Consider the following 27,874-nt stretch of genomic DNA (forward strand, 5'->3'; position numbering starts at 1 on the left):
CATATCAATCCACTTCAATCTGATATGATGGATTTTACCTTTCAGTTACTGAGCTTTAAAAAGTGTATAAAATCAGCAAGTTATGCACATTGATTGTGAAAACACACTATCAAGTCCCATATCATGTAACTTAGTAACCTGCACCATAGACTAAAATTTACACAGCTGTGTCTCTATTCAGCATACTTTGGGACTGCTGAAATTACCAACTTCCTTTGCTGGCTTTTTGATATGATGTCAGCAACTGCTCCCCAGTACAAGTCTCAAACAAACAAACAAAAAAAATCCCTCACCTTCTAGTACGTATCAGTGACTGATACTTGATGCAAGATTTAGGATTAGAATTTCTCTAGGAAAATAGGCATATCTGATAGGCTTTCACTCTCACACACGGAATCTGAGCTAGTATTTGTGGCAACTGGACCCTCCTCTCATTGTTACTGAAAGGCACTGAAGAAGCTGGCAGATGGGAAGCATTACTATAAACACCAATTTTGTGAATAAAATGTCAGGTGCAAACATGCAAACAGAAGGCATGTTCCTCTACTTAGATGAAGTATTTTGTTGCAGTTAAAGAACAAATGGGACTGTTTGCAATGGACTTCAAGCCTACTAAAATATGCTTACACTTCCACCCCTAGAAAACTACAAGACAGAGTAATTCCTTACATCCTCAGACTCAAAGACATGGCAAATCATTTTGTACTGCCTCTTTCCGTCTTGAGAAGGATGAGATGCTTCCACATTATCCTGGGAGTTAGACCGTGGCATTCGCCTACGAGCCATCAAAACAACTATATTTCCTATATCTGCAATATAAGAAATGGTCCGCAGGGGATGATCCATCATGGTTTCCTGGGGAATACAAAAAATAACATAAGTACCTGTTTCAATGAAGTTCTTATTGCACACCTAGCATTATGAAAACAAACAATATAAGACCTTTGCCAAGTGAAATCTGTAATACCTGTCATGCATGAAGGCAGATGCCAAAAGAAAACAAGAGCTTCACTTTCCAAAAGTAAAGCAAAGAGCAAGTTTTACAAATTAAAGCTGTGTTTTCTGTGGAAAAGCACATACAGGCCTCAATATCGGCATGTGAGTATGCTGGGCATGTATGTGCAAGGGACTATAGACTTCAAATTGCCACAAGCAAACATTTTGGGTTACTCTGGACACAATCAATACTTGACACATTATAGCTCATAAGAAGTGAGCTGACTGCAATTAGCTTACCTGCAAATTCTAATAATTTCTACAGTCAGACACACCACAGTAATTTCATGTATGACACAATTCTTGAGCATGGTGCCTGGACTTTTTAAAGGACAAATTTTGGCAGGTAGGTGGAAGTCTGTTTCAGAAGCCTACTACCACAATACTGACAAAGGTGTCTTTGTGTATACCTGTGTGTCTGCATTCAGTACTTTTATTCTCTGTGTAGAAATGAAGAGGTCTACTTCAGTCATGGGTTGAGATTCACCTTCTGGAGCCTGAAAATAAATGGATTAGTGTCAAACTAACACATTAGGTACATAGTTACTAATTATGTTAGCTTATGAACAGGGGCGCACCAAGACACAGTCAACAGAACAGCAATGCAAGATAGAGTATTAGACTGCAGAAGCCAAACACAAAGATATGGAAACTATATACATATATGTGAAAGTGAACTGGATATTATTTGAAAAAAATGTTAACACCATAAAAGCTTCACCAATTCAGTAAAAATATACCTGACTGCAACATGAACTATATAAAGATTTCATGACAATCAAAATTATTCTCCCATTTTTCCCACACTATGAATCCCACTTTAAAGAAGGTTTTTCACACAAGCCATAGAAAGGCGTAACTGCATCTCTTGCCTGAGAAATTTGTGTATGGGCTAACAGTGACTGCCAAGACCAATGGAAAAACCTGCACCACAGGTAGGTACAGTTTAGGCAATTCATAATGCAGTTCTGGTAAGACCTTCACAGTCAGACAATATATTATTCAAGCACTAACACACTTTAGAAGTCGTATTTTGTTAACAGAAAGCAAAAAAATTTAATTTTTTTAAAAATAATATTTGCTCAAAGATACTTAGAAACTCCATAAATGAAACTTACTACTAAAATGAGTCAATCTCAGCATATTACTATGTGTATATACATAAATGTTTTTTTTTGCATCCAGCAATTTGACACATCCGTAAATCAAACAAAGCACTCTTATAGAAAGATAACAAAATAAATAAATAAATAAAAGACTTAATTTTAATCTATCGTTCTACAGAATTAAAACCTTTGCCATGTCAGTCCTGTTTCTTTAGTATGCATTTTGGGTACTGCCTGTAACCATCCAATCTTTACTCTTATTTCTAATGTGAAATGGCTAATGATAAGCAACAAAAAATGGCTGATCAGGCAACTGATTTCTGAGAAATGTCAACTCGTATGGTGGCTCAGAAACAAATCTAAAGAAAACCTTGCTGGATGCAGAAAATAAAAACATAAAATAAAAAGAAAGGCAAAAATCCCTCCCAGAAAACAACACGCATAACATCAAGCTGATGGGAGTTTGTACTGCACCTTCTTCCTGCTTTTGGCTAATTTCTGGGCCATCTGCTTAGCATGGAACAAACAGAGACAGGACAATAGTTAGAGAAGGACTTACAGAGACTCCAAGTCAAGCAGGAATCTGCATGCTAATGCCAGGGCTCACAGACTACTAGCTGTTCTAAATTAGTCCCTGCTTAGATTAATTTCCTCCTTTTCTTTTTGGCTTAAAAAAAGCCTAAAATTTTCATGTTTAGCACAATGACTTTAAAAAATAAACTGTACCAAAAAAGTCAGGAAGAACATGAAAGGTTTGGGTTTTTTCTTGTTGTCGCTTTTTAGTGTTTGGGTTTTTTCGTCCATTTAAAATGTTACTCAAAACAAACAAGGGGGTGGTTTTGTGAGTTTTTTTCTTGGGATTCTTTTTAAGGACAAAAAATGGCACTTCCCGTCATTTACAGCAGTGTTAACCATGATACCACTTCTTTTGAATCAACACCAATGTAAAAGGTGAAAGAAGAATCTTAGCCATTATTACCCCAACATTTTCAGATCTAAAGAATTTAGACTGACGTTTCTTAATGCTCTCAGAATTAAACAGTCTTCAGAAAATAACCTCTCTAAAACTACGCTGTTTTCCTGGAAAAACAAAATGACACAAGTTAACTTTCACCTCCATTCTGTGCAAAGTTCTCCTCCTTCTGTGCAAATACATCCACACCAATGTTAACATTGCATATCTGGACAACAGGTTTTACTGTGACACCTGCACAAAGATACGTTAACACTACCACATTTTTTCAAGAAGGCAGTGGAGCATGTACTTCAGTTCCACAAACACCTGAATCCAGGTTTCTTGTCACCAAGTAGTTTAACTGATTTACATCCAGACACGTATCAACCCATTGCAACAAATTGATTCCTCATGTGCTACTACTATAACAACAATAACAACACAAATAAGCATTATTCTTACAGGCTTGCAATCATTAATTCAAACCCAGGTGAACTGAACTTACAGACCTGCTTACTGCAGAAACACAATACTCACCAGGCTGGCAGATATCCTTTTACTTCCAACAGTCTAAGCTGCTTAGCTTAGACTGTTGCCTCTTAGCTAATTAAATTAACAGGTGTACTTGTAGTGGGAAGGAAGCTTAGTATCACAGGCTTCATAAAGATGCATGGCTAACTACTTCCATGAAGAACAAACAGAAAGCCTGAATCACAAGACACATCAAATGTTTTATACTGATGCTCACAACTTCCACCTCTCAGGTTTTGTCTAAACAAATCTGAAAGTGGCTACTGAAACTTCAGACCTTGCTGCTTATTTACAAATAACATTCTCTCACTAGCTTTTAGTCACCTTTTGGAAACTTAAGAAATATTTGATAGCCCGGTGACTGCAAACTACTGCAAAAGCAATTAATAAAAAGCAATAATAAAAAAATAAAAAAAAATAACTGCCTCATGCTGCAGGCGCTTCATTAGATTAATATTAATTTAAATTGGTAGTCAGAAATGACATAATCATCTTGATAACAGCTGCTTGCTATACACTGGACAAGGGGGCGGGGGGGATAAACTCAGGAGACAGAGCATTTAAATTGTTTCCAAAACCAAGCTTCTCTTCTGACAGCTTGCCCCACTCCCCAAACTTTACAGAGTGATGGACCTCACAAAAGAAGAAAAGCACCAGCCAAAAAGAATAAAAAGGGGGGGGGGAAAAATCCTTGAGCTAGAGGTTTACAATGCAGAATCACAGATTCATCAAAACACACTATCATTCAATTTAATGAAAATTCTGCTCTTGCACTGGAAGCATCTGGTCTTAGTAGTATTTTAGTTTTTTGAAGAATTACTTTCAAATATTTCATAAAACTAAGGTGATGATATGGAATAACCAATTCTAGTAAGTGATTTAACACTACACTGAAATGCCATGAAAAGTAGTCATGGTCCATGGGAAAAAAAAAAAAAGGATAATTCTATGCAAGACACTTTATCAATCCAATCCTCTTTATCACCATGTTATTTTGCTAATTCAGAGCAAAAGATTCTAATTTTTAGAAAAAAACAGAAACTACTTAATCTAAATAAAATACAGTTTTTCTAAAAATATAGAGTCCAGACTTTTCATTTCAGGTAAATTAAATTTAACTATGTATCTAGTAGCAACTTCCAAAATTACAAATTGTTAAAAAACAGCAAGCTTCCACTTTTCCTACAGGATGTCTTAAAGATACTCAACCCATTTAACCTCTACAAAAAATGTACTGCAACCCAGTGAACACCGAGATGATATTGAGTGAACAAAATGTGCGTATTATTCCCACACACGGGTTCTACCTTAAATTACATTCAGTAATTACATCAGTTGTTATCTAAAGATGTTCAAACCTGCCACACAGCTCAAATCTGCTGATGAAAAATAAAAATGAAAGTTAATTGTTAGTTCAGATGTGAAATGTAACCAACACAGATCAGCTGTGAATTGTAACCATGAACATCAACTTTTTTATTGTTACAAGTACTATAGCTCCACTCCAAGCAAAATGTGAAAAGGCATTTTTTTCTGTGGTATCTAAAGAAACGACACTACAGTCTGAAGATGGTGATATACCCTTTCTATTACTGAAAGTACCTGCTAGTGGAAATGTGAAATAACTGTTTTACAAACATCTTCAAAGCAGTGCATCTGTTTTAAATTAGTTTGATTTCACAGAGATGAAGTCCAAGGAAAAAAACAACCAACCCAACCCTCATACTTCTAAACTGAAGAGATACTTTAAAGCAGCAGCGAAGAGAATTGTTTTCAAAATCTGTTCATATTCTAAATGACTATGTGGTCTGAAGGCTCTGCTAAAAGGAAACATTATAGGGATTAATAAATTCAAAAGGAACACACTCATAGAGAAGCTATGTGTACACAGTGGGCTTTAAACAAAGCTCTTCCCCCTTTTTAATGTTCTTAACTTCAAGTCTGAAAAATTTTTAAAACTCATTCTTAAATCATAACCTTTGTTTTCTTTAACTACAGAGAAATGTTTCACATGCAACACCTAACACACTGTAAACAAACACGACTAGCACCCAAGTATCTTAGTCATTGTGTGAACAATATTTTATACATTTGGGCTAACACCTATATTACGCAGTGATGAATTTAGCAGCAGGAACTCTATCATAATGGATGTCTCACTTAAAAGGTTTAGCTTTAATGGCAATCAGAAAACCAGTCAAAACCAACCCAAATAAACCAAAAACCCCAAGGTGCAGGGAGGTACATTTACGTTGCCTGAGCTTCACCTAGAAGCAGAAAAGCAGTAACTGTCAAGGAAGTGTACAATGGTATTGTGTGCCATGCAGTAAGCCAATAATTTTCTGAAATACAGTTTCAGAAAATTCTGCACACCAGCTACGGTTTTACCAGGTCAACAATGTAATTACTTGGGCCTCCATCCTGAGGTGAATTTACTACAACCAAGAATATATGTGTCTGACAATTTGTATGGATGTATAAACTATGGGGTTTGTGAGTGAAATGAGCTGAACAGATTTCTTACGTTTTGCGGCACAGCACTGATGAGGCATAACAGAATCCTCAGAAAGAACTTTATTTTGTTAAACAATTTCTAAAAAATACATTTAGTATCAGGGAAAGATTCTACACCATCTCACAGGCCCACTTTGAACCAATTCTGTTCTGTTTTCTGTAACACATTCTTTCAATCTCTGTCTAATAGTGTACTCCCATGCAAGTTTTACCTTCCAGGTGCAAACTTCCAGCCCACCCCCAGGTTCACGTTCAGTTCCTGGTACAGTTTCCTGCAGCAGCTGTTGCTAATCTTTCCTTTCAATCTCCAGTGATGTGGCCCTCCTAGATCCAGCCTCACTGAAGCCCGTATTTCACTCCCTTCTCTATCTTACCTTTAGTCTCCTGTGCATTCAAATCAGACAACTTTTCTACCATGTGGCCCAGCATCAGGAAAGAACACATGGGGACTATTAAACAGCGAGGCACAGCCTTACTCACACCCAGAGCAGGAAAGAAGCAGACTCTAGGGGAAAATCTCCACTGTAGCTTTGGGAAGAACCCACCAAGACCTGCCAGAGTTGAGAAAGCTGAGTGAAAAAATCCTTTTAAAAAATGTCACTGAATCCAAAGTTTCCAATAAACACAGATAAATCATTCTTTTTCAAAAGGTTCAGCAGTTGTTTAAGTTTGTGGAAACTTCTACAGAGGTGGCAGAAGACGACTTATCTGTAACAGGAAGGCTACACCCCTGCCTCGAAAATGCTAGAGTGTTAGTGATTTTCAGAGACAAGGTTACAAGAAATTATGTATTTGAACATCAGCAAAATTACACTTTCTGGAAGTATCTCAATGGTTCTACTAAGAGCTTCACTGTGAAAGTCTCATTCACAGACCGAACTGAACACCTGGCATGGAAAACATTGGAAGGAATAGTAACAGTAGGAAGAATCAGCCAACCTTTAATAGACAGTGCTATCGGCTTTGCTGATAACATACTGTCTCTCCTCCTCTCCCTTTTATACGATTGCACACAAAGTTTGAGCTGGAATCCAAAATAAACTACACAAAAGAGGAACACACAAGTATTAAACTGAAGAAGACTTTCAGATAAGATTGTGTTGGTTAGCTGAATTAGCAGAAGATGAAGCGGTGTGCATACCACCCAGTCACATATGGGTAGTGGGAATATTGCAGCATACTCTACAACCATGCAGTACTTAACTTCAGTTGACAATGTCATTATTGTTACTTACAATACAGCAGCATGCCCATTGCTTGTTGCGGCCTGTACAGAATTGGTAGGCACTTCTGTTTTCCAAACAAACAAAGCAAACATACCAGATTCCAGGACAAATTATTTTTTTCCATACATCTCGGTACAATCACAGGCTTTTCTTTTTCTTTTTAAATCAGTTCATAGCTATTATGTGGTGGAGAAACTAGTACCCACAACAGGGTCAAAAATAACTGCAAACATTACCACAGTACCCATTCCATCAAGTGTAAGGAAAGAAACACCTGCAGTACTTACTGGTTACACCCTAAACCTGTTTTCCCCCCAATACCCAGGTAATATATAACTTAGACCACTGAATCTGGCTTCAGATCTGGCTTAGAGTACATGGCAGAAGTATTACTAAACGGGAATTAAAATTATCTGGTAAATTTTCCTGATCAGTGTTGTTCCAAAAGCATCACTAAATACGTGATTTATTTTGCAGAAAGAAAGATGAGGAACTTAAGCTTTCTGAAACCACAGATAACCCCACATGGAAAAACAAGTTCATACCTTAAGGCACGCATATAATAAGGAGCAGGAACCATTCCTCACCTTGATTCTGCTGACAGCTTCCTGAGCCTGCATCATTCTCACATTCTTGGAGGGGGTTTTATCAGAAAGGAGTTGAGTGGAGCCAAGGTAATTGGCAGCAAAAATGATGCCATCGATTAAGTCTTCAGGATCACAAGGGCCAGGAACTGTAACACAGGAAAGCAGTCGCTGCGGAAAATGATGCTGAACCACAGCAAAACAGCAGCAATCTGACAAGCTGAGCCTGAACCTGATGGCTGCAAATACTCCTCTGAAATACTTCATAGTTTAGCATGATCATATGGCAACCAGTACTTTCAAAGGTACAAAATGCCAAGTAAATGCACTCAACATCTGCAGTGGGTTGACCCTGCCTGGACACCAGGTGCCCACCAAAACCGCTCCATCACTCCTCTCCTCAGCTGGACAGGGAAGAGAAAATATAACGAAAGGCTCATGGGTTGAGATGAGGACAGGGAGATCACTCAGTAATTACCGCCATGGGCAAAACAGACTCAGCTTGGGGAAATGAATTAATTTACTGTCAATCAAAAGAGAGCAGGCTGATAAGAAATAAAAGCAAATCTTAAAACACCTTCCCACCACCGCTCCCTTCTTCCCACGCTCAACTTTACTCCCCATCTCTCTACCTCCTCCCCACCCAGTGGCACAGGGGGACGGGGAACGGGCACTGTGATCAGTTCATCACACATTGCCTCTGCTGCTTTTTCCTCCTCACAGGGAGGGCTCCTCACACTCCTCCCCTGCTCCAGCGTGGGGTCCCTCCCATGGGACACAGTCCTCCAGGAACTTCTCCAACATGAGCCCTTCCCATGGGCTACAGTTCTTCACGAACCGCCCCAGCGCGGGTCCCTCCCACAGGTGCCGTCCATCAGGCCCAGCCTGCTCCAGCGTGGGTCCCCCGTGGGGTCACAAGCCCGGCCAGCAAACCTGCTCCAGCGCGGGCTCCTCTCCACATGGGGCCACAGGCCCTGCCAGGAGCTGCTCCAGCCTGGGCCGTCCCCAGGGTCACAGCCTCCTTTGGGCACCCACCTGCTCTGGCGTGGGGACCTGCATGGGCTGCAGGTGGGGATCTGCTCCACCATGGACCTCCACGTGCTGCAGGGGCACAGCCTGCCTCACCGTGGGCTGCACCACGGGCTGCAGGGGGATCTGCTCTGGCACCTGGAGCCCCTCCTGCCCCTCCGTCTGCACTGACCTCGGTGTCTGCAGTTGCTTCTCTCCCATAGCCTGGCTCCTCACTCCAGCTGCAATTACTGTTGCACAGCAACTTTTCCCCCTTCTTGAACACGTTATCACAGAGTTGCTACCAGTGTTGCTGATGGGCTCAGCTTTGGCAAACAGTGGGTCCAGTCTTGCAGCTGGCTGGCACTGGCTCCATCAGACATGGGGGAGTGTTCTAGCAGCTTCTCACAGAAGGGACCCTTGTAGCCCACCCACTACCAAATCTTTGCCACACAAACTCAATACAATGTCTCTCCAGTAAAAGCCTTAACTGTTAATCTAGCCCATCTCTCATAATAGCTTGTTCTTTTGTGAGCAGGGATCATCCCTGAGCAAAATAATTTCTGTAACTTTTCACTGTTATAAAGGGACAGACACAGTCACTGAGCTTTTCCTCACCCACCAAAACCAGCCTTGCAATGGTAAGACTGACAGTCACAACAGAAAGAGGAAGGGTGCAATTTAGTAACAGCCATCAGCCACTTGCTCACCTGTGCCTTAGCTGCAGTTAGTGCAACAGGCATTAGAACAGGGGTCCTCAAACTTTTTAACCGGGGGGTGGGCGCGCGGATGCAGCGGCAGGCAGCCATCTGCGGCTGCTTGGTTTCCCCCCCCAGCGCCCAGCGGGGGGGGCGCGGGGGGGTCTGTAAATACCGGGGGCCGGACTGAGGACCCTGGGGGGCCGTATCTGGCCCGCGGGCCGTAGTTTGAGGACCCCTGCAGTAGAGCCTCCACAGGAATGCTTTACAGGTACAAAATGTCTCCCCTTACCAAGAGGACTGATTGCCCAATTAAGAAAAGTACTTTTATGCCATCACTGTTAGTCTCAACAACGATATTGAGGTAAAGGACAAAGTTAAATAAAAATGTTGTTAAATACACAGAACTTGGGCTCTCCTAACGGCAGAACAACTCTTTGCCCTGCAGATTCTGAATGACCTGATTCCCAACAACTTCTGTGAGAAGTTAGATGGTATTGAAGTGTTCAGTACCTGAATATGCAAATCCTTACACAGCAGCATTTATGATCTCCTAAGTTTTTGGTATTTGGCATTTGTATCTAAAAATTGTATATGCAAACATGTTCTATTGTAACACCTTGCTACATGTTAAAATTGTCATGATCCAAAAGGGAGGCTGGTTAACCTAATTATGTTCAAGACAAATAAAAATGCAAATCGTATTAGAGAATGCTAAGAGTAAAAGTGTCTATATTCTATCACCAAAAAAATAAACTTTTTCAGTTTGCCTTTTTTTCCTGTAAGAGCAAAGCAAAAACCCTACAATATCGGAAGGGAGCTTTTATTAGCTCAAGGGGTATCTTGAGCTATAAGGTGATGGGGCTTAAAGTTTAACATTACTCAGAATGCCAATTCTGTTCTAACTGAAGAGATTAACAGCCCCTGAGAATGAGCATGGGTAACTTTGGCCCCAAAGAAATGCAAGTCACTATTTAGATTAAAATGGTAAAAGAAAGAGCTGGAGACACTGAAACTATACACACAGACAGAAGTAGATACATAAATCTTATCAGCAAGCTCGTCTCCTTTATGGTTTCTTTAAATATGAAAATTTATGACTAGTAATTTTAAGATGCTCATCTCCAAAGTGCAGAATTTGTTCAGATACTATGTATCTGGAAAACTCTCAAAATGAATGAGTCACTTTCAAGCCCCCCAAAACGGGAATTTTTTCCTGAAGGAAATGTATGCATCTGGAAGTACTGTATATTTGCACACTCTTCCAGTCCTGAAACCATACGGCATTTCAAGTGTTGCTATTCGTTATTCTACATACCAAGGCCTTTTCACCACTTTCATCACTTCACTATAAAGGGCACAAACCCCTTTATAGTACAATTTCTGATCAAAACACAAAAATCATAAATATAAATTGACAAAAGTGTAGATAAGACTCCCAGAAGGAAGCATATTAAAACCAAAAAAGGCATGTGCTTTACTTTCTTCAGTGGTGAACACACAGACAGCGCTGCTTTTTTAAGATCCCCTCCATTTACTACTTCTGACAATTAAATTATTACCTGAATGAAAGTACTAGCAAGATTTTCTTGGACTGCTAGTGCATAAAAATGGAAAAACTTGGGGTTTTAAGGAATTTTGCACTGGATTGAGATCTAAGAAAATTTTAATTTATAATTATTATCTTTTGAGGAGAGAAGGACTATTTAAGATAGTCCTTGGTAGACAGGGCTACCACTAGGAGATGAATTTCAGTTCTAGAGTGATCCTTCATTGCTGCAAAATTCCAGAGCTCATCTAGTTTCAAAACAATGTATGAAGTTTACGCTATTGACATTCTAGTGACAGATTCCAAAATATGCAGCTCATACACTGAAGACTAAAAAATGATCCAATTGCAGTCTAAAGAGAATTATCACATAATAGCTTAAACACAGCACACTGTAAAGTAATCCAAGGAGTTCCAAGACAGTCCAAATGATGTATCATCTCAACTGTATTTCTGGCATTCCATCAAGCATATGCAACAAGCACTGTTAGGGGACAAAAAACTAAATGAAACTTCAAATTTTCTGCTTCTGTCACAATGAAATATGCTGCTGCTCACATAATGAAATAACTGTGGTTTACAGCATGCAGTCTTCCTGTATACACAGGATGCAGACTCATACGAAAGGTAACAGAAGTTCATGTAGCAGGTAACTTGCTTTTTCACATTGTTTTGAATAAATTCAGCACTAGTACAAACACAACCTTCACTCTAAGACAGGAAGCACTACTTAATTAGAAGACAAGCAGCTGTAAAGCAATGCAGACTTCCTTTGGCAGGGCTCCCAATTAATCAAATTAATTCAATTTTGCTAATTAATCCAACTGAGATTGGACTGAATCTGCCAATTGAAATCAGTGCAGAACAGAGCACTAGAATCTTCTCGCTTAGACTGTTTTCCTTGTCCACACACATTCATATGTGTTGTGTAAATACCACAAAAATTTAGTAGTGTTTTAAGTGATACTGATAAAAAAATCAGCAGAACTGACATAGAAACTACGAATGAAACACTAAAAAAATAAAAGTTCCAAGTTCCTGAACTACAAAAAGAGCACAGTACAATTAGCTCAGGTTCCAGACTGGATACAATTTACTCTAAATGAGTACACCCAACCCTTGCAGTTTTTCTATTCAGCAAATAAAAATAAAATTTTAGATGTTTTAAATATTGGAGGTTTGAGGATATGAAAAAACATTTAGAAACTGTAGAATTATCTTACCTTCAACATAGGTTGGAAATGAAGCCAAGCTTTTTCTGGACTGTAATTAAGACAAAAAGGATTTCAAACAGAACAGAGCATGTACAAATATGCATTCAAAATTTCTCCATGACAAAAAAAGAAAAAGTAAATCAGTCATATTTATTATCAAAGGAAGATCACCACTTATTAAGATTTATTATTACATTTAGTATTTTCAAAATCTAAGCACCTACTAGATTTAAATTCAATGTATTCCATTTGTGTCTTTACCTACCAGGCAACATGCTAGGCCCAGTGTTCAGTTACTTGTTGGTGTTCAATAGTATATTAACTGTCTACCAATAGGTGCTCTAATTTTACTAATCAAGAGGTATGCCAGAGAATACATCATATCTCAAATAAATACCTGCAGGAATATATAAAATAAGGCTATAGTGTTATTATTCATGACTGAAAGCATCAGCCTGGTCAGTTATTCACTAACAAAATTGTTATTCATTAACCAAATTCTGTTATTCATTAGGACAGGTTTTAGAGGTATCCCTCACATTAATACAGCCTTACAAAAAGCTTTCTAAATTTTAACAGGTTAGGTAGCAACCTGTGTTCTGTGGAGTAACTGAATTCACTTAACATCTCACCACCAAGTATGGTTACACAATATCAAGCACAAAACCACATCTGGTAGCTTCACTTATGTAAAAAGTGAACAAACAAAAAAAATCCTGACTTGCCTATGTAAATACACAGTCTAAAGTAAGACCTTACTTCTGACTTCAATTTTATGTGAAAGACTAACACTTCAAACATGTGAAAGCTACGACTTCCAGTGAGTAAGACTCATCATTTTGTTATAATCAATAATGCAAACAACATAGGAAAATTTATCAAAGAAAATTCTGTGTGGCAATATACAGATGGCAATAGGTATATTGAAATACTTGCTGATATCACATGTGCTGCAGATAAGAATTCTGGGTATCCCAAGGATTACAAAACTTTAATGAATCTACAACTGATTGTATTAGCAGTAACTCCTCCAATGACTGTTTAATACAGTTTTATTAAAAGAAAAATCTCTGTATGATCAGAATAATGCATAATATCTTAAGACAATTTCCAGCATATTTCCAGACAACATACACTGAAATATATGCTGCATTGTTTTCCATTGTGAACTAGGCAGTTCACAGTTATGTGACAGTTCAGTTGACTAACGCCAAGGAGTCTTTTCCATTGTAACAAATAGAAAATGGATTTTAAAAGTAGTATTTTTCAACCAATGATGCTCATCTTGCTATAAAACAAAACTTGTGAAACAAAAACAAAAGATGCATGACACACAGATCCTGCACAGCCTGTGACCGCCTGCTGTTCCTTGTGTAAATGACTATAGTGTACTGCAAAATTGAAAAAGCTCTCCATTAGAGATTGTACTAGCATAAATAAAGATGTTAATAAACCAAAATCTCCTGATATTAAGGCATTTAAGCTGGTGTGAGGACACTGACATGCCTTTTCAGAACTGTGGCTTTTTGATCTCTTCGGGTGAAATGTTTTTACTGGACCACCGCCCACACAGTCTTCAACAATTGTTTGTAATTGCCACTGGTCTGAAGACCAGAGAAATAGTAAAGTAACAGGTAAAGTTACCAACAGGAGGAAACTTACACCTTTTAATTTACATATCATGAATAATGAAATATTAAGTTCATTAATGTTTCATTACTCTTGTTAATCCCATTGCCACCTAGTATTGTAAAATCTGTATTTTTAAAAAAGGTTTTACAAAGACCTAGAAGTCATTCCTAAAAATTATGAGGCCACTTTATCACTGTTGTTCTTCCATTAGAAGTGCTAGAGCAGGAATTACTGCTCACCTGAGGGAAACAAACAGCCTGCCTGACACATCCCACAGTGAAACCTGATTTACCACCTCTGACACCATGTGTGAGCACATTCTAAAAACTGAAATGAGTAGCATCTTGTTTCTTTTCTTCCTTTGGGTAAGTTTATTGATATCTAAAAACTGCTAAAAGTTAGGATATATATGAAGTGACAAATCTGTACTGAAGAAAGCTAAAGGCTTTTACAAGCTAACAAATATAGCAGATGAATATTTAATGGCACAATCTCTTGTTGAAGGCTTTAAGTACATGAGAAATTATGAGTGTTTTAAGTCTTTTGAAACCTTTCATTATTTTCTAAATGCAAATACGGACCAGCACAAATACATGCATGTTACAAGCTTTTTTATTCTTTAACAATAACATGGGGGGGGGGGGAAGAATGGATTAATAATTAGTATTTCTACTTAATCACTATTGCCAGTTAGAGCAGATCAGTTTTTTTCATTGTGGACAGTAACTCATGCATTGCTATCAGTAACAATATGGTATCTTGTCAGACTAGAGTTTCTAGATTTTTTTGAAGTTTAAAAAAGAAAATAAACTAAATATTTGCTGATTTTTCTGTTTACAGAGCCAGTCATTCTATACTAATCCAAATACTTTTTATGACAAATTATTTTCTTTTCACACTGCAAGAAGTTCTACTCACTTCTCATTTCCTGTTGGTGGAAATACTGCAGTGTAAAAACCTGCCAGATGAGGGGTAGGGGACAAGTATTTAACTGTATTTTGAGGAGCCTGGAGTCAGGACCTGAATTCTGACTGTGAATCACTGGCAGGTCAGTTTCTACAATGACAAAATATTAAGCAGCATATAATACCACCTGAGTTCATTTAAGCAAGATTTTTCATCTGGCTGAGAAACATCCTTTTCTTTGCAGGAAGACATTCTGCATGGAAAAAAGCAAAGGGCTTCTTTCTTTTGCCTCTAATACAGAGGTGATATTGGCTGTTTGCTAAATCTATGCTTCCCAGCCTGTTAAATATAGTGGCATCTGAACACAGAGTCAGAAGGGCCATGATAAACAGTCTTAAATGTTAGAAATTCAGTCAGCCAGCCAGGCAAGCATAAGGGAAAGGAGCTACAAATCAGCTTTCCAAGTTTGTTGCAACTTTGCAAAAAGAGAAGGGATTGCACAGGTACAAGGGGGAAAGGAAAATAAAAAGGCAAAATTTACATGAACAAAACTGTGGGCTTTTTAAAAATTTCACTCTACCTCTTTATTAGTGGAGGCCTCTGCTGTACTGCAGACATCCTGGTGATGTTGCCTACTTGCCGACTCAGCACCCCGAGGTGAAGAGGAATCTGGAGATGGAGACTAGACATGGCAAGAAAATTAAATAATAATCTGAGTGACCAATGTAGAAATTCTTCTTTCATATTTTCCTCTAACTTGGCAGTGGAAATAAGAGATGAGAGGGGAAGAAAAAACCAAACAAACAAATAAAACCAACACAACAAACACTTTTAATGTTGTAACCCTTGCTTTTTATCATAATGATCACACTTCAGTTTCCCATTGGACTTTCTCAGAACCGCTGAATCTTCTAAAAAACACCTGTATTTGTCAATAATACATAAAGTTAAGGAGTTGGAAAAATAAAAAGCTGTACTCAGCGACAAGAAACACTCAGCCAAAAGTGTGTCATAAAACTGTATTTTTGCAAGGTGAACTGAGGATTGTCTGATATTGGTACTGGGCCAACTACTTACACTTACTGTCACCATTCAACTAAGCTGCAGTTACAGGACTTTAAGTGGCACAACTGCTTGCCTATTGCATGCAGGGAAATGACTGCATGCTTACTGAAGGCTGACTTCATCCTAAACTCGTTCTAGGAAAGAAAATATAAAGTCACTAGTAAGTAAGCTGTGAGGGGAGACAGGTGAATTGACCATGACCAGAACACAACCAATTCAGCTAAAAATTATTTAGTCGTCGAGGAGAGTGAAGAAAAGACTGCAATTTCCCCATAAACACATATGCTCTTGGATATAATTAACCTGAAGTGCTAAACTAATCTAACCTCAGCAGAGGTAAGCTGCAGTGGTTGTCCATAAATGTTATTCCATCATCCTAAAAAACAACACTTACAAATCATACAGAGTAATAGTGATGTATCCAAGGGATATTCAATACCAGTGTAATCAAGGACTATGGCTCCTCGACCTAGATACAGCGCAAACTTGGAAAGTATTTCACAGTCCATGCTATGATCTCAGCACTATACTTGTGCTCTCTAGATCAGATTTCCTCATTCTTCTCCTTTCACCATAAATAATTCAGTGGAGAAACTGTCTTTCCAATCATGTACTAGTCATTCATGATCATCAAGAATGTCATAGCAGAGGAACAAAGGGAACAGCATAGAAAAACAGTATCATGCACTAGATCTACGTGGTAAGTCAGCAAGTATCTCGATAAAGAAAAAGAATGCTTTGGGAAAGGATATTCTAATCATAGACAATTCCTAATGAATGCTGGCAACACCAAAAAGCTGTAGCAAGGTATCTGAAGTCCAGAGCAGGGAGGAGTGGTACAGGGGTATGACAGAACACAGAGTGTGAAATTAATGAAGGCGACCAAAATGAAAGAAAGTACAAACTTCAACCCAGCAGGTATTTTTAAAGGCAGATCTTAAGGAGGTACCTGCAAAACATGTCAGTGCATATGCCAAAATGTGAATCCTCAAAGAAAGGTTTAGCATTTAGCTATGCAAGCTGGGCGTTTCGCCCAGCAGCCCTGGCATTCTGCACTCTCCTTTGACATAAGGAGTTTGGTCCTAGCTTTGCCAGCTCAGCGGTTCATCACTGATGGCAGAAAAATCTAATACTATTCTTCTGGTTTCATAAACAATCACATGGCATGGCTTTTCTCTAAACCAGTGAGCCATACCAGAAAATGGCTACACTTCCAGTGCTCTCAGCTGGCAGCAGCTCCAGTCTAGGAGTTCCCTCTGCTCCAGCTGAAACATTTGAGTTCTATGAAATAGTGTGGAAAATAAAATCTAAATTTTACAAGCTTAGCTTCACAGATATAGAACAAAACAAGAAAATAAAATTCCTTCTCCTATTTCTCTTTACCTTCATTCCTTTAAAAGGTCTGTATTGGATAATTACTAAATATTATAATTACTTCCAAAGAGTTAAGAGGTAATTCCTTATACAGGTGTCTCCTGGGTAGAAGAGCAGCCCTTGTATCTCCCTATGTTTTGAATTACAACTGCAGGGCAAAAAGGAGATGCAGCTGTGAAACGGTCCCTAGAATGCTGGCATGTGCTTGCACAGTCATTCACACAGGAGCTGTAGGAGAGATACACGCTCCCCCTGACCTGCTGTGTAATTACCAAAATTACAGCACCACAGTGACTCAAACGCACAAATGATAACTCCTAGTTACTTAGGAAGTGTCCTCATAGTACTCGCATTTCCAATAGTTACATAGTATTTTTGTGTTAGGATTAAATATAAAAGGTACACAATACTATCAACCTAATAAAGACATCAGGATATTGTAGGATTAAGCTTTAAATAATAGACAAAGAAACAAAGTAAAACATATCATATTTTAGCACCAACATTTCCACACAAAAAAAAGTTCTTTAAAATGCCTGAAAGCTCTGACATTCACACACTAAAGTGATAACAATAAATGATTTCACTTAAACCAGTTGGTTGCTGGCATTAAGAAATTTTGCACCATTTAAATTTATTAACAGTTACTCCAGCAGCACTGCGAATACCTGTACTCAGCTGTTTTCATCTATGAAGTATCAGAATTAAGCAACCATCAAAATGATCACACAGCTTTCCATGTGCTCTGTTTGAATGTCTGCTCAGATTTTTCTGGGGAAAAAAACCCAAAACCAAAACTACCAAACCCAAGCATCAAACATCCTACAAAGTTTGCTACATGACAGGACATGACAGCTGTCCCCAAAAACATTTGTATAAAAAAGTTCAGCCTTTGAAGAAAAAACACTCAGTTCTCTTCTGCATCAAAATGCATTTTTAGAGGTACCATATACAATGCACAAGGAAAGAATGCAGTCACAGCGATAACAAGAAATATTTTGGTACATCATAGTGGATAGACAATTTGCATAGCTGCTCAAAACACTACAACTGAAGTCTGAAATAAATGCTTAGTGACTGTTTCGTTATCTGCTAATAAAACAAGTTTTACAAGCCTAAGAAAAATGCTGTCAGAGCAAACATAGTAGGTTTGTGTGAAGCATACTGTTATTATGTAGAGAGGTCCATCAGCGGAAGTGCAGCAATAAAAAAGTACTAGTTACCTCATTTCTCCTCTTGAATGTCTACTTACATTTTTTTTACGATACTCAACCTGGTACATCCAAAAATTCTCCATCTCAATTTTGGCGTTGTTTGACTCTAACTAACATGCAACCCACGCCACCTAAGAAACCTTCCTTGCTATTCTGCAGAGGGATTTAGTAACAGAACTTGTAACAGGAGAGGATAGTTTTGCATCTAACCTGTCCAGGTGAGTCTACCTGGCTACTGAATAGCTCATGAGGACAAACACAACCTACACTGAAACACCTTCAAATGCAACCACCTGGTCTTGCTTCATAAAAGCTTTTGTTATCTGCTTTCAGCAGCAACTTACCTGAAAAGAGTAACCTAGTGGGTCACATTATCACATACAAAGCTGGGACAAAGCTGGGATGAAATCAATAAATACTTCAGCAATGCAAGGTTCACTTAAAAAAAAAGGCCATTACTGATACGATATTAATGTCCATCTACAGACTCTTGGCAGAGGAATGGCAAGTATGGTCTTGTACATTAGTTCAGAGGAGACAACTGGATAAAGCAAGGCTTTTAGGTTTATTTGGTTTTAGTGATAAACAGTCTTCTGAGTGGTACCCATACACATTAGGTAAAGGTCAAAGCACTATGAACTTTTGCCCAACATGCAAATATAGTCAGATGCCTAATTTCACAAACACCATGCAATACAGCACAAATACGGCAATAAATCTCAGGTTTTAGCACAGCTATGTTGTGGCAGAATATCTACTGTTATTTGAACAGTTCAAATTCTATTCGCTAAAATCTAGACTGAGACCATCAACATATGTTCACAGCTTTCAGACAGCATAAAGTACCCATAAAGAATGGAACTGAAAGCTAAATTTCCTTACAGTGTAACTAATCATCATTATTGGCCATCTTCATTTAAATTTGTTTTATCTATAATGTTAAAAACTGAGGGTTTGAAAGAATAAAACTGACTTACAACTATTGTACATGTACATGCATACTGTGGCACAGTCTATGCAATTTGATTTATAACTGTGACATCAAGATGAAAACTTAAGTTTGTAATGTAGCTGTGGTGTTATTGTAATTGTGGTGTAACTGTCACTGCACACAACCAGTGCACTTACCCTTCAGTTTGCTGAGTGGTCCAGCACCTGCTCCCTGCCAGTTTGTGCACAGATGATATGAGTTGACCTGAAACAAGGTAAATGACTAAACTGCTCACTTCAGAAAAACGTTATTTCACTAATTGCTATAAGACCTCTCCGTACAGGAATTTCAGGCAGCCTCAGAGACTCCCCTGCAGGCTCCTCCTGTGCACATGCCAAGTGAGAGGCACAATTCATTGCTTCAGGGCACAAACTACCATCCTGAGTAAGGACTATGCCTGACTCAACAGCTCCCCCATGCAGTTTCTGCTGCAAAAATGACCAGACAGAAACTATTCCTACAGATGCAGGTAAATAAGGTCATGTGTGACAGTCTTGTGTACACAGTTAACTTAGAAAGTTTTTTATATGTAGCTTAAGGTACACTATAGCAATGGATCACACATGCTAGAGTGGACATGTAGGATCACAGACCAACTGTAAGACTTGAGAACAAATGCAGTTTGGGCGGTCATAGTTTGGGGAATCTCCCCTGATCCAGCTGACGATGCCCTGCAAGCATGGACGGAGCCTCCTGCCACTTGCCATCATCTGGGCAATGACTGGCAATCCCCCTTGAGAGACCTGACTGTCCACACATGCTACACAACTCAAAAGCTCTGAATAAACTAGCTTTTTTTAAAACAAGCACACTGTCCCTGAGTGTCTGCATACCACAAAGTTGCTAATTCTTCAGTAAAATTCGCTGAAGTCACAAAAATACGAATTTTGACCTAAGCAATAACTGTGCACCTCTGCCAAAGTCTTTGAAGCAAGAGCCCCGTCTGTTACTCTTATATTACTAAGTCTGAAATACAAAATAAAAACATACCTAACAATACACAGAGATTTAGACCTGACACCAACAAGTCCAAGTGAGCAAACAATAAACATAACTGAGCCTCTTAGGGCAAGATGACCCTTTCTTTTTGCCCATTTCAGAGTCTCTTGGCCACATGAGTCAGTAGCAGTAACCATGTGGTACCACAGTCACACTTGGTTTAGCTGGTAACTTCTCTTTGAATAAAATCTTAGGCTGTATGGGCTCTGACTGCCCATTAGATCACACACAGATGCTATGGGGGTAGGGTCTGTCCAGCAGCACATGCACTGGATAGAGGGCTGTCAGCACAGCAGGGCTCTGGGAAGCCCATTCAGTGCTGGCTGTTTCTCTCTCTCCTTCCTGGAAAACTGCACTTTCACTTGAACTTGTAGTTTGAATGCAACTTCAGGTGTCAGTCTAAAAAAGTCAGTGTGGATGCTTCCTGTGTCTTCAAAAGACTTTAACTGTAAAAAACTAGACTTCAACATCACAAAAACCACTTGGAATTGCTTTCATCTTTCAATAATTAAAAATGATAATAAATCAAAAAAATATTCAAGGGGTTATGTATACAGTGCTCACTGCAATTTAGAAACCCATAACTCATCTGGGAAGTGTTTGTTTTCAAGCAAGACAAATTGATAAATTTAAGCTTTCTTCTGTGTGATTGATGTATCAGCATCAAGCTTTCTGCCCTGGATATTAAAATGAGTGGGGTTTTTTTCTGGTTGGTTGGGGTTTTTGTTTGGTTGGTTTTTTTAAATATGATTTTTGGTTTGTTTTTTGGGGGGAATTTTTTTCTGTATAATTTTAACACTGTGATCTTGCATCAATGATGGAAAGTTGACCTGTATTCTGTGTGCTCTGCCAACAGTTTTAAAAGGTCTGCCCAGAAAAAGAAAACAATATCTCATCAATATAAACTCATCTTTATTTCATGTATTTTCTTTGTCTTTCTTCCCCCTTAGTTCACCTATTACTGAAACCTGCTCAATTATTTAAAACAGACTTCTCTACTGCCTTGTTAATAATACATTACTTCTGCTGTGGAAAAAGTGAAGCAAATTCATGTCCATGAAAACACTTCACTTCTAGAGTTACCAGAATTGAGAAAATCTTGCAACTGAGAACTCAAAGGTTGAAATAAAACTTACGTAACCAGAAAGAACAGAGAAGCAAAACAATGCAGCTCAGCTCTGTTCTGCCCGAGAGGGTTGTCTTCAGCTCTGAATTTCTCCTTCACAAATCTAAACCACCCATGCATATGGTTTTTACTTTATATATTGAGTTTATTCTAACCACACCATCTCAAGTGTCCGCAGAGGAACTGAGACTGTAAACACTGATGAGGGGGGTTTGCAAAACCAAAGTCTGGGCACGCAGCAACACACCGTGCCTTGCAGGCCCCCAAAACATGGCTTCAGATCTATAACCCCATGGATAATTGAACGGACCTCAGAAAAAGATCATGGTGCTTAGTTCTGAAATGGAGAATTTCTCCTTCCAAATTTTCTCCTGATTATGGCAGAAGTGAAGCAGGCAGCCAGCTTCTCTTTTCTGGAAACAAAAGGACAGAATTGTTCTTTAAAGCTCAACCAAAAAAAAAAAAACTACTTTAGCTTTTGTGACTTTCAGGACTCTTCTCAACAGGTCTCTGTACTTCCACAACTAAGCAAGCCACTACTCTCAAAGTTTTATGACATTTTAAAAATGTTTTTTTAGACCTTCCATACAGCTAACACACCAGCATATTTCAGAAATTTATGTCAATTGTTCTTCTCTTGTATGTGTGGCAAACCTCATAAAATCTTACTGCATTTATTCAAAGGACACTGGGAGAATTTTTCAGCTTTTACCAAAAACATAAATACAACACCTTCTCCACAAACTAAATGTCCAGACCTTCTCTTATTCACGTGAAAGCATGCATCACTAAATCAGGGTGCACAAGGCACATGACAGCAAATACTCTCCATTGTTAAATATTAAGCAGGTACTTTGGTACACTATTTATTTATTCACAGAACTCTGCGACCTGCCTCCCACATCACAAGACTACTAGAGTTTGTTAGAGTAAAATTGTTCATGGGCTATGACCAATTTTTTTTTTCATATACCTATCAAATATTTCTTTTGAGAAGAAATACATAGGAATGACTGAAATTCCTTGTAGATAAAGTGTGAATAAACCTGAAAACAAACAGATACAGTGACCTGTAGCTTTCTTACCATCACAGTCGTTGCATGTCTTTTCTAACAGTCCCAAACCATACCCAGCTGCAGGCCAGCTGAACACTTTTGGATTGTTAGCTACACAAAATAGTCTCTGGACACTTCCAACTGGTACTCTACCAAACATTCTGCTGGGAATGTATCATCCAAATGCCCAGCACTGAGAAGTAACAGCTGCTTTCTTGTGAAAATAGGCAAAAGAGGTTGTTGTATTAATGTGTGAACTGCAAATCATTCTTCTGATTCCCTGGCTTCATTGTTCTCTTGTGGAGAACTCCTAGCTAAATAAAAAGTGACTGCTATTTGTATCTAAAAATGTCTTAGCACTTTCAGTATTATATGGTTAACAACACAAAATGATTACAAATATTTTCAAGTTAAGTCCTATCTCTAAAAGCAAAATTGTTTTGTTAAAAAACAATGTGGGGACCATTTTCAATGTAGACCTGCAGAATAACTGAAGGTAATAAAAGCACCCCATTTGCATCACTTATCTGTAGCCTCTTGATACTTTTGGGGGAAGAAAAGGGTGTCTGCCTTATGTAATTCTTTTTTATTTCAAGTCCAATGTTACACATCAGACTTAATAACATCTCTGGCATTTACTCTGAGAAGCTCCTGTCTGAGATCCTGTTCCTTTCTCAAGGGAGATCCTGTTCCTTTCTCAAGGGATGCATAGAAGAAATATCTACATTTAGATGAATGAACTTCAACTATATATTTATTACAATTTATCACTTATGGTCACTCGGTCAACACAACCTAATTTACCCAGTTTACTGCTAAGCGGTTCTACAAATGCTTTGTTAAAGAAAGCAGACTGCTTAGACTGTTCATGAGTTGGTATCTGAATTAAAGAATCCAGTAAAGCAAATACATACCTCACCTTTAGTGAAAAACAGAATTCCTACCCAGTCCCAGGTCCCTTCTTCTACAGCATGTATTCCCCTCAGTCTGCTAGAGATCTTCTAAACTATACACTTGACTTCCTTCCTTCCACGAACACAGACTGTCTGCCCATCTGCAACCATTGTTTATCTTTGCAGTGAGCTATATTAACTGTCATTATACGTCACTGTTTTGATTACAGCCAGGGCTGAAAATCTCAGTCAGGTTCTTATCTGACAGGCTATGAGAAATATGGAATGAGAAATCAACTTTTGGTGCAAAACAGAAACCTCTGTGTATTTCAACACTTAATGTAGATACCAACCAACAGAAACACCTGTTCTTTTTACTATATGAACATACCAGGCTGAATCCTACCAGCATACCTTAGGCAATTGAATTCAGGAAGGTGCAGCAAGAGTTTGGAGAGCAGCTGGAGCACCTTCAGGAAGGACTCAGTACTCTCAGGATCCCCAACCTAATGTCACTGAGACCATTTACAATCAGACAATCAGGAAGCAACAGGAAGTTCTTTGATCTTCCCAGACAAAGACAGCACTTACAAACACAGACAATATGGTAAACAAAATGTACAGCAAAATCTACCTGAAAAATGGGAGAGAAATAATTACAGCTTCTGGAAATTTGTAAAGAAGTTAAGTTAAAAATAATTGTTCTCCCATATAGAACAATCTGGAAGATTGCTTTAGCCCTTTATGTGACTGCTAATCAACTCTGTAACAGAAATAATTAAAAAAGAAAAAAATCAATTAAACTATGAAGTAAAAAATCCCAACCCAAACACACTCATCACTGTGTGTTTCCAACAGTTTTCCAGGAAAAATAAAATCTGGAAGCTGCATGTATCAGTCAGCTTGCATGGTTTTTGAGAAACTCAAATACCATGTTCCAAAAATCTCTTCCTATCTGTAGAATACTAGCCTTCATTGCCTTGAAGGCAGACAAAGAAATCAGAAGCCTGTCATAGATCTACACGGCATATGATCTTTTTTCACCATCTGAATTCCCTTTGCAGAGGCTGAGGTGTTTTGGATAGTTCTGATGAATTTATAGAATGTAACAATAATTCAGTTTCAAACACCAAACAACACATAAAATGTTCTATTTTCAGTGTTCTTCCAAAAAACCAAAGGTCACAAAAAAAATTCCACAGCAGTTTAGAGGATGGAGCAGATGTTTGCAGTGCCCTTATCCTTGAAGTAATAGCATGGGTCCATATGATATACTATTTTTGGCCAGCAAATTTAGCTTACCAGCTCTTTTCATATCAGGCAAAAACGTAATGTAGTTAACAGTTGTTTATGAGTTTATTTTACTAGAAATGCAGAAAACCATAAAACTTCAAGTAAAGACTGTCATACAGGCAGCTGCAACCACAAACTGAGAACTGATTCTGATCCAAATTCAACTTCATGCCAAAAGTACAGAATTTCAGAAATGTTGATGCTGTAAATCTGAACAATGGCCTTTGACACTTAGGTTGCTGTACAGTAAATATGCTTTACAGCGAAAATGTAATATACTGAGGTTTGTAACACATTTCTAGAGCCTGCTAGTAGACAAAAACCTGCAACTTTTCTGGAATATGACTCTGAGCCATGGTAACATCATGAAGAATATTAACAGATTTCTAGTGGAATTGTTAGTATTGTTATGTGACAGAAAACGAAACTTAGAAACCTGCAATTAACAGAAACACACAAGGACAGGTAATAGAGGACAAAGTGTTTGGTAGCTAGTCTAAAATATCCAATGGCAGTAAAAAATGTAACAGCATTTGTTTCAGAAAAAACAAGTAAAGAGCTTCATGTGACAAATTCTTGTACAGTATGGCTGGGGGTCAGCAGTGATGCATAAAGAAAAATTTGGCCCACTGATAATGCACATGCTCTTTAAAGTACAAACTCAAAAAAGCAGTACATACTCTACTGAAGGATAAGTCACAGAACAAGAACAAAATGCATCTTCCTTCACTGCCATGTTTGCCACATTTAAAGGAACGAGACATACATAACCTGAGAGCTGAAAGCTTTGTATACTCACATCTCCATCTAGTGGCCTCTGGTCGTCAGAGTCCCTGGTTGGACTGACGTCCTGCCTCATCACCCAGATAGGCTCCTTAGGTTCATCAGGGGTATAAGGAGAACGGATGGTCCTTGTCTTCACCTCCTCAATAGCCTCTTTAATATCCTTGATGGCCAGTGAAATTGCATCTTTCTTTTCCTTGCTGTACCTCTGTACAGATTCTCCCGAGCTGGGTGCAACTCGAGACACAGCTGGGAGCTGGCCGTTACTTTCATGCCCACCACCAGCAACAGCATGACCATGCTCCAAACTCTGCTCCGCCTCTGGCATGTCTTCAGCTGCCTTGTCTAAGCTCTGAGAGCTCATGCTCTGCTTCACCTCTGCTACAATCTGATCAATGTCCTCCTCTTGTTCGTAACTATCCATTCTCGGGTAGGGTGCAAACTCTGCCTCCTTCTCAGGGCTGTCAGACTCTCCATCAGACCGTTCATCATAATGGTGAAGGCGAGCACCAAGTGCCTCCTTGCGGTAGTTGTCGGCTTCCTCCCTCTCCCGCTCATACTGTTGGATCCCGTCCCTGACATCGAGGTCTGGTGTATCTCCTATCTCCTCATACACATGCTCCTGCAGTCCATAGTCGGCGTAAGGCTCAGCATACTGTTCATCTTCTCCTCGGTGGAAGAGCCGATGCGTATAGACATAACCTGAGTAGGCTGCATTCATGGCTTCCTCGTGTTCAATGGAATGGAAATGTAAGTGATTGGGCAATGTTCGATTATGAATGGCCTCGCCATGCTCAGCCTCGGCATTCTCCGTGTACTCCTCAGACTCAGGCCTGTACTGCACTGCATACATGCTCTCATCCTCATTTTCCTGAACTCTCTCTGTGTCATAACTGTCCTCCACTGTGGCTATCACATCCCCTTCTGCAGTATCTGTGTGATTGTGGAAACCACTCTCAGTGCTGGCTGACCGAGCTAACATCCCTTCCTCCTCCTGGCCGGACAGGCCCCTTTGGCTGCTGTCTGTATGCCTTGGGTAGTGAGTTGCATACCGCTGCTCCTCTTCCACCTCTGAGTGCTCCAGGTCGGCCTCCACTGACTCGTTCACTGCTCCGCTTGCTGGCTTTTCATGTACTTCCCCCTCAGGTGGTCCAACCAAATGGTTCATGGCAAGTTCTGGTGGGTAGGTCCCTTAATGTATTGACATTTTGTCTATCACAGCTGGAAAGAAATAAAAAAAAACACTCTTGACATTACTCTTAAAAAAAAGTAGAGTCAATAAACGGAAGCAACAAAAGGCACCCTACCCTTCCTTCCCCAGCAGACGAACATTTGACTTCATCAGCTCTGAAGTCAGACGACAGCCAGCAAAACAGTATGACCTCCCATGCAAACGATCTCCAACAGCAGCAACCAACAAAAATCCCCTTGGGGACTGAACTTCTTATTTCTACAGACATGCTTTGCGGAAGGATCATTTCCAAGCAATTCCTTGGAGATGCTTCTATGGAGTGCTGTGGCAATTCAATGAAGTTGGCAAGCAAATGTTAGAAAAGCTAACTTTTGCCAGGGACTCAACCATGGTAGAGCTATGACAAGAATATTCCACCTTTGCTCTACTGCTCTCCCTACAGCTCAATAACACAGTGTGAAGGAAGGATTCTGTAATGTAGAACCACAGATTCAGTAACATCATGGGAGTCTGCAGTTGCTCAGGTACATGACAGCTATGCATACTACACTTCTTCAGTATGGTATCTTCAGCTAAGCTACTCACCCTATGCACTTTTGAAAAAACAATCAGAAATAAAAACGCACTCTCAGGGTATCTGAAACATCTTATCCCTAGAGAAGCCCATGACACCTAGATACAACATCGTTACCTTTGTAGAATGTCTCTGTAATCACTTTAAGATGGCTTCTGCACCAAGTATCTTTCCTAAACCATGGAGAAGTCATAACCATGACCACATTGAGACTAATGAGTGATCTTACCCTTGATGACTTTGAGCAAAAATCTCAAAAGATGACAGAATTACTGAAGAGGTCTGTCAATAATAGTAAATATATAAGCCACAGAAACAGGAAAGCGCCATAAGAATACAGATTAGCTTCTGCAAGTTTCATAGAGCAAACAGGTCTATCTATCTCAGAAGGCTTCA

General features: G+C 39.1%; 1 protein-coding gene across 2 annotated transcripts in view; it reads right to left on the reverse strand.

Moving 5' to 3' along the window:
- APBA1 (amyloid beta precursor protein binding family A member 1) overlaps positions 1-27,874 on the reverse strand; it is a 91,074-nt gene that overhangs the window by 11,844 nt on the left and 51,356 nt on the right. Inside the window, exons 2-8 of one of the 2 annotated variants that reach the window (XM_037373601.1) lie at positions 25,729-26,933; positions 15,500-15,601; positions 12,391-12,430; positions 7,916-8,061; positions 2,577-2,609; positions 1,407-1,493; positions 670-855 (exon numbers count right to left, since the gene is read on the reverse strand). In XM_037373601.1, the coding sequence (XP_037229498.1) occupies positions 670-855; positions 1,407-1,493; positions 2,577-2,609; positions 7,916-8,061; positions 12,391-12,430; positions 15,500-15,601; positions 25,729-26,880 (1,746 nt within the window). In that variant the 5' untranslated portion in view covers positions 26,881-26,933. The remainder of the gene's footprint in view (positions 1-669; positions 856-1,406; positions 1,494-2,576; positions 2,610-7,915; positions 8,062-12,390; positions 12,431-15,499; positions 15,602-25,728; positions 26,934-27,874) is intronic. The other variant, XM_037373602.1, reaches the window with a different exon arrangement.

Source organism: Falco rusticolus, chromosome Z (assembly GCF_015220075.1).
Source record: "Falco rusticolus isolate bFalRus1 chromosome Z, bFalRus1.pri, whole genome shotgun sequence".
In the NCBI taxonomy this organism is placed as follows: Eukaryota; Metazoa; Chordata; class Aves; order Falconiformes; family Falconidae; genus Falco; species Falco rusticolus.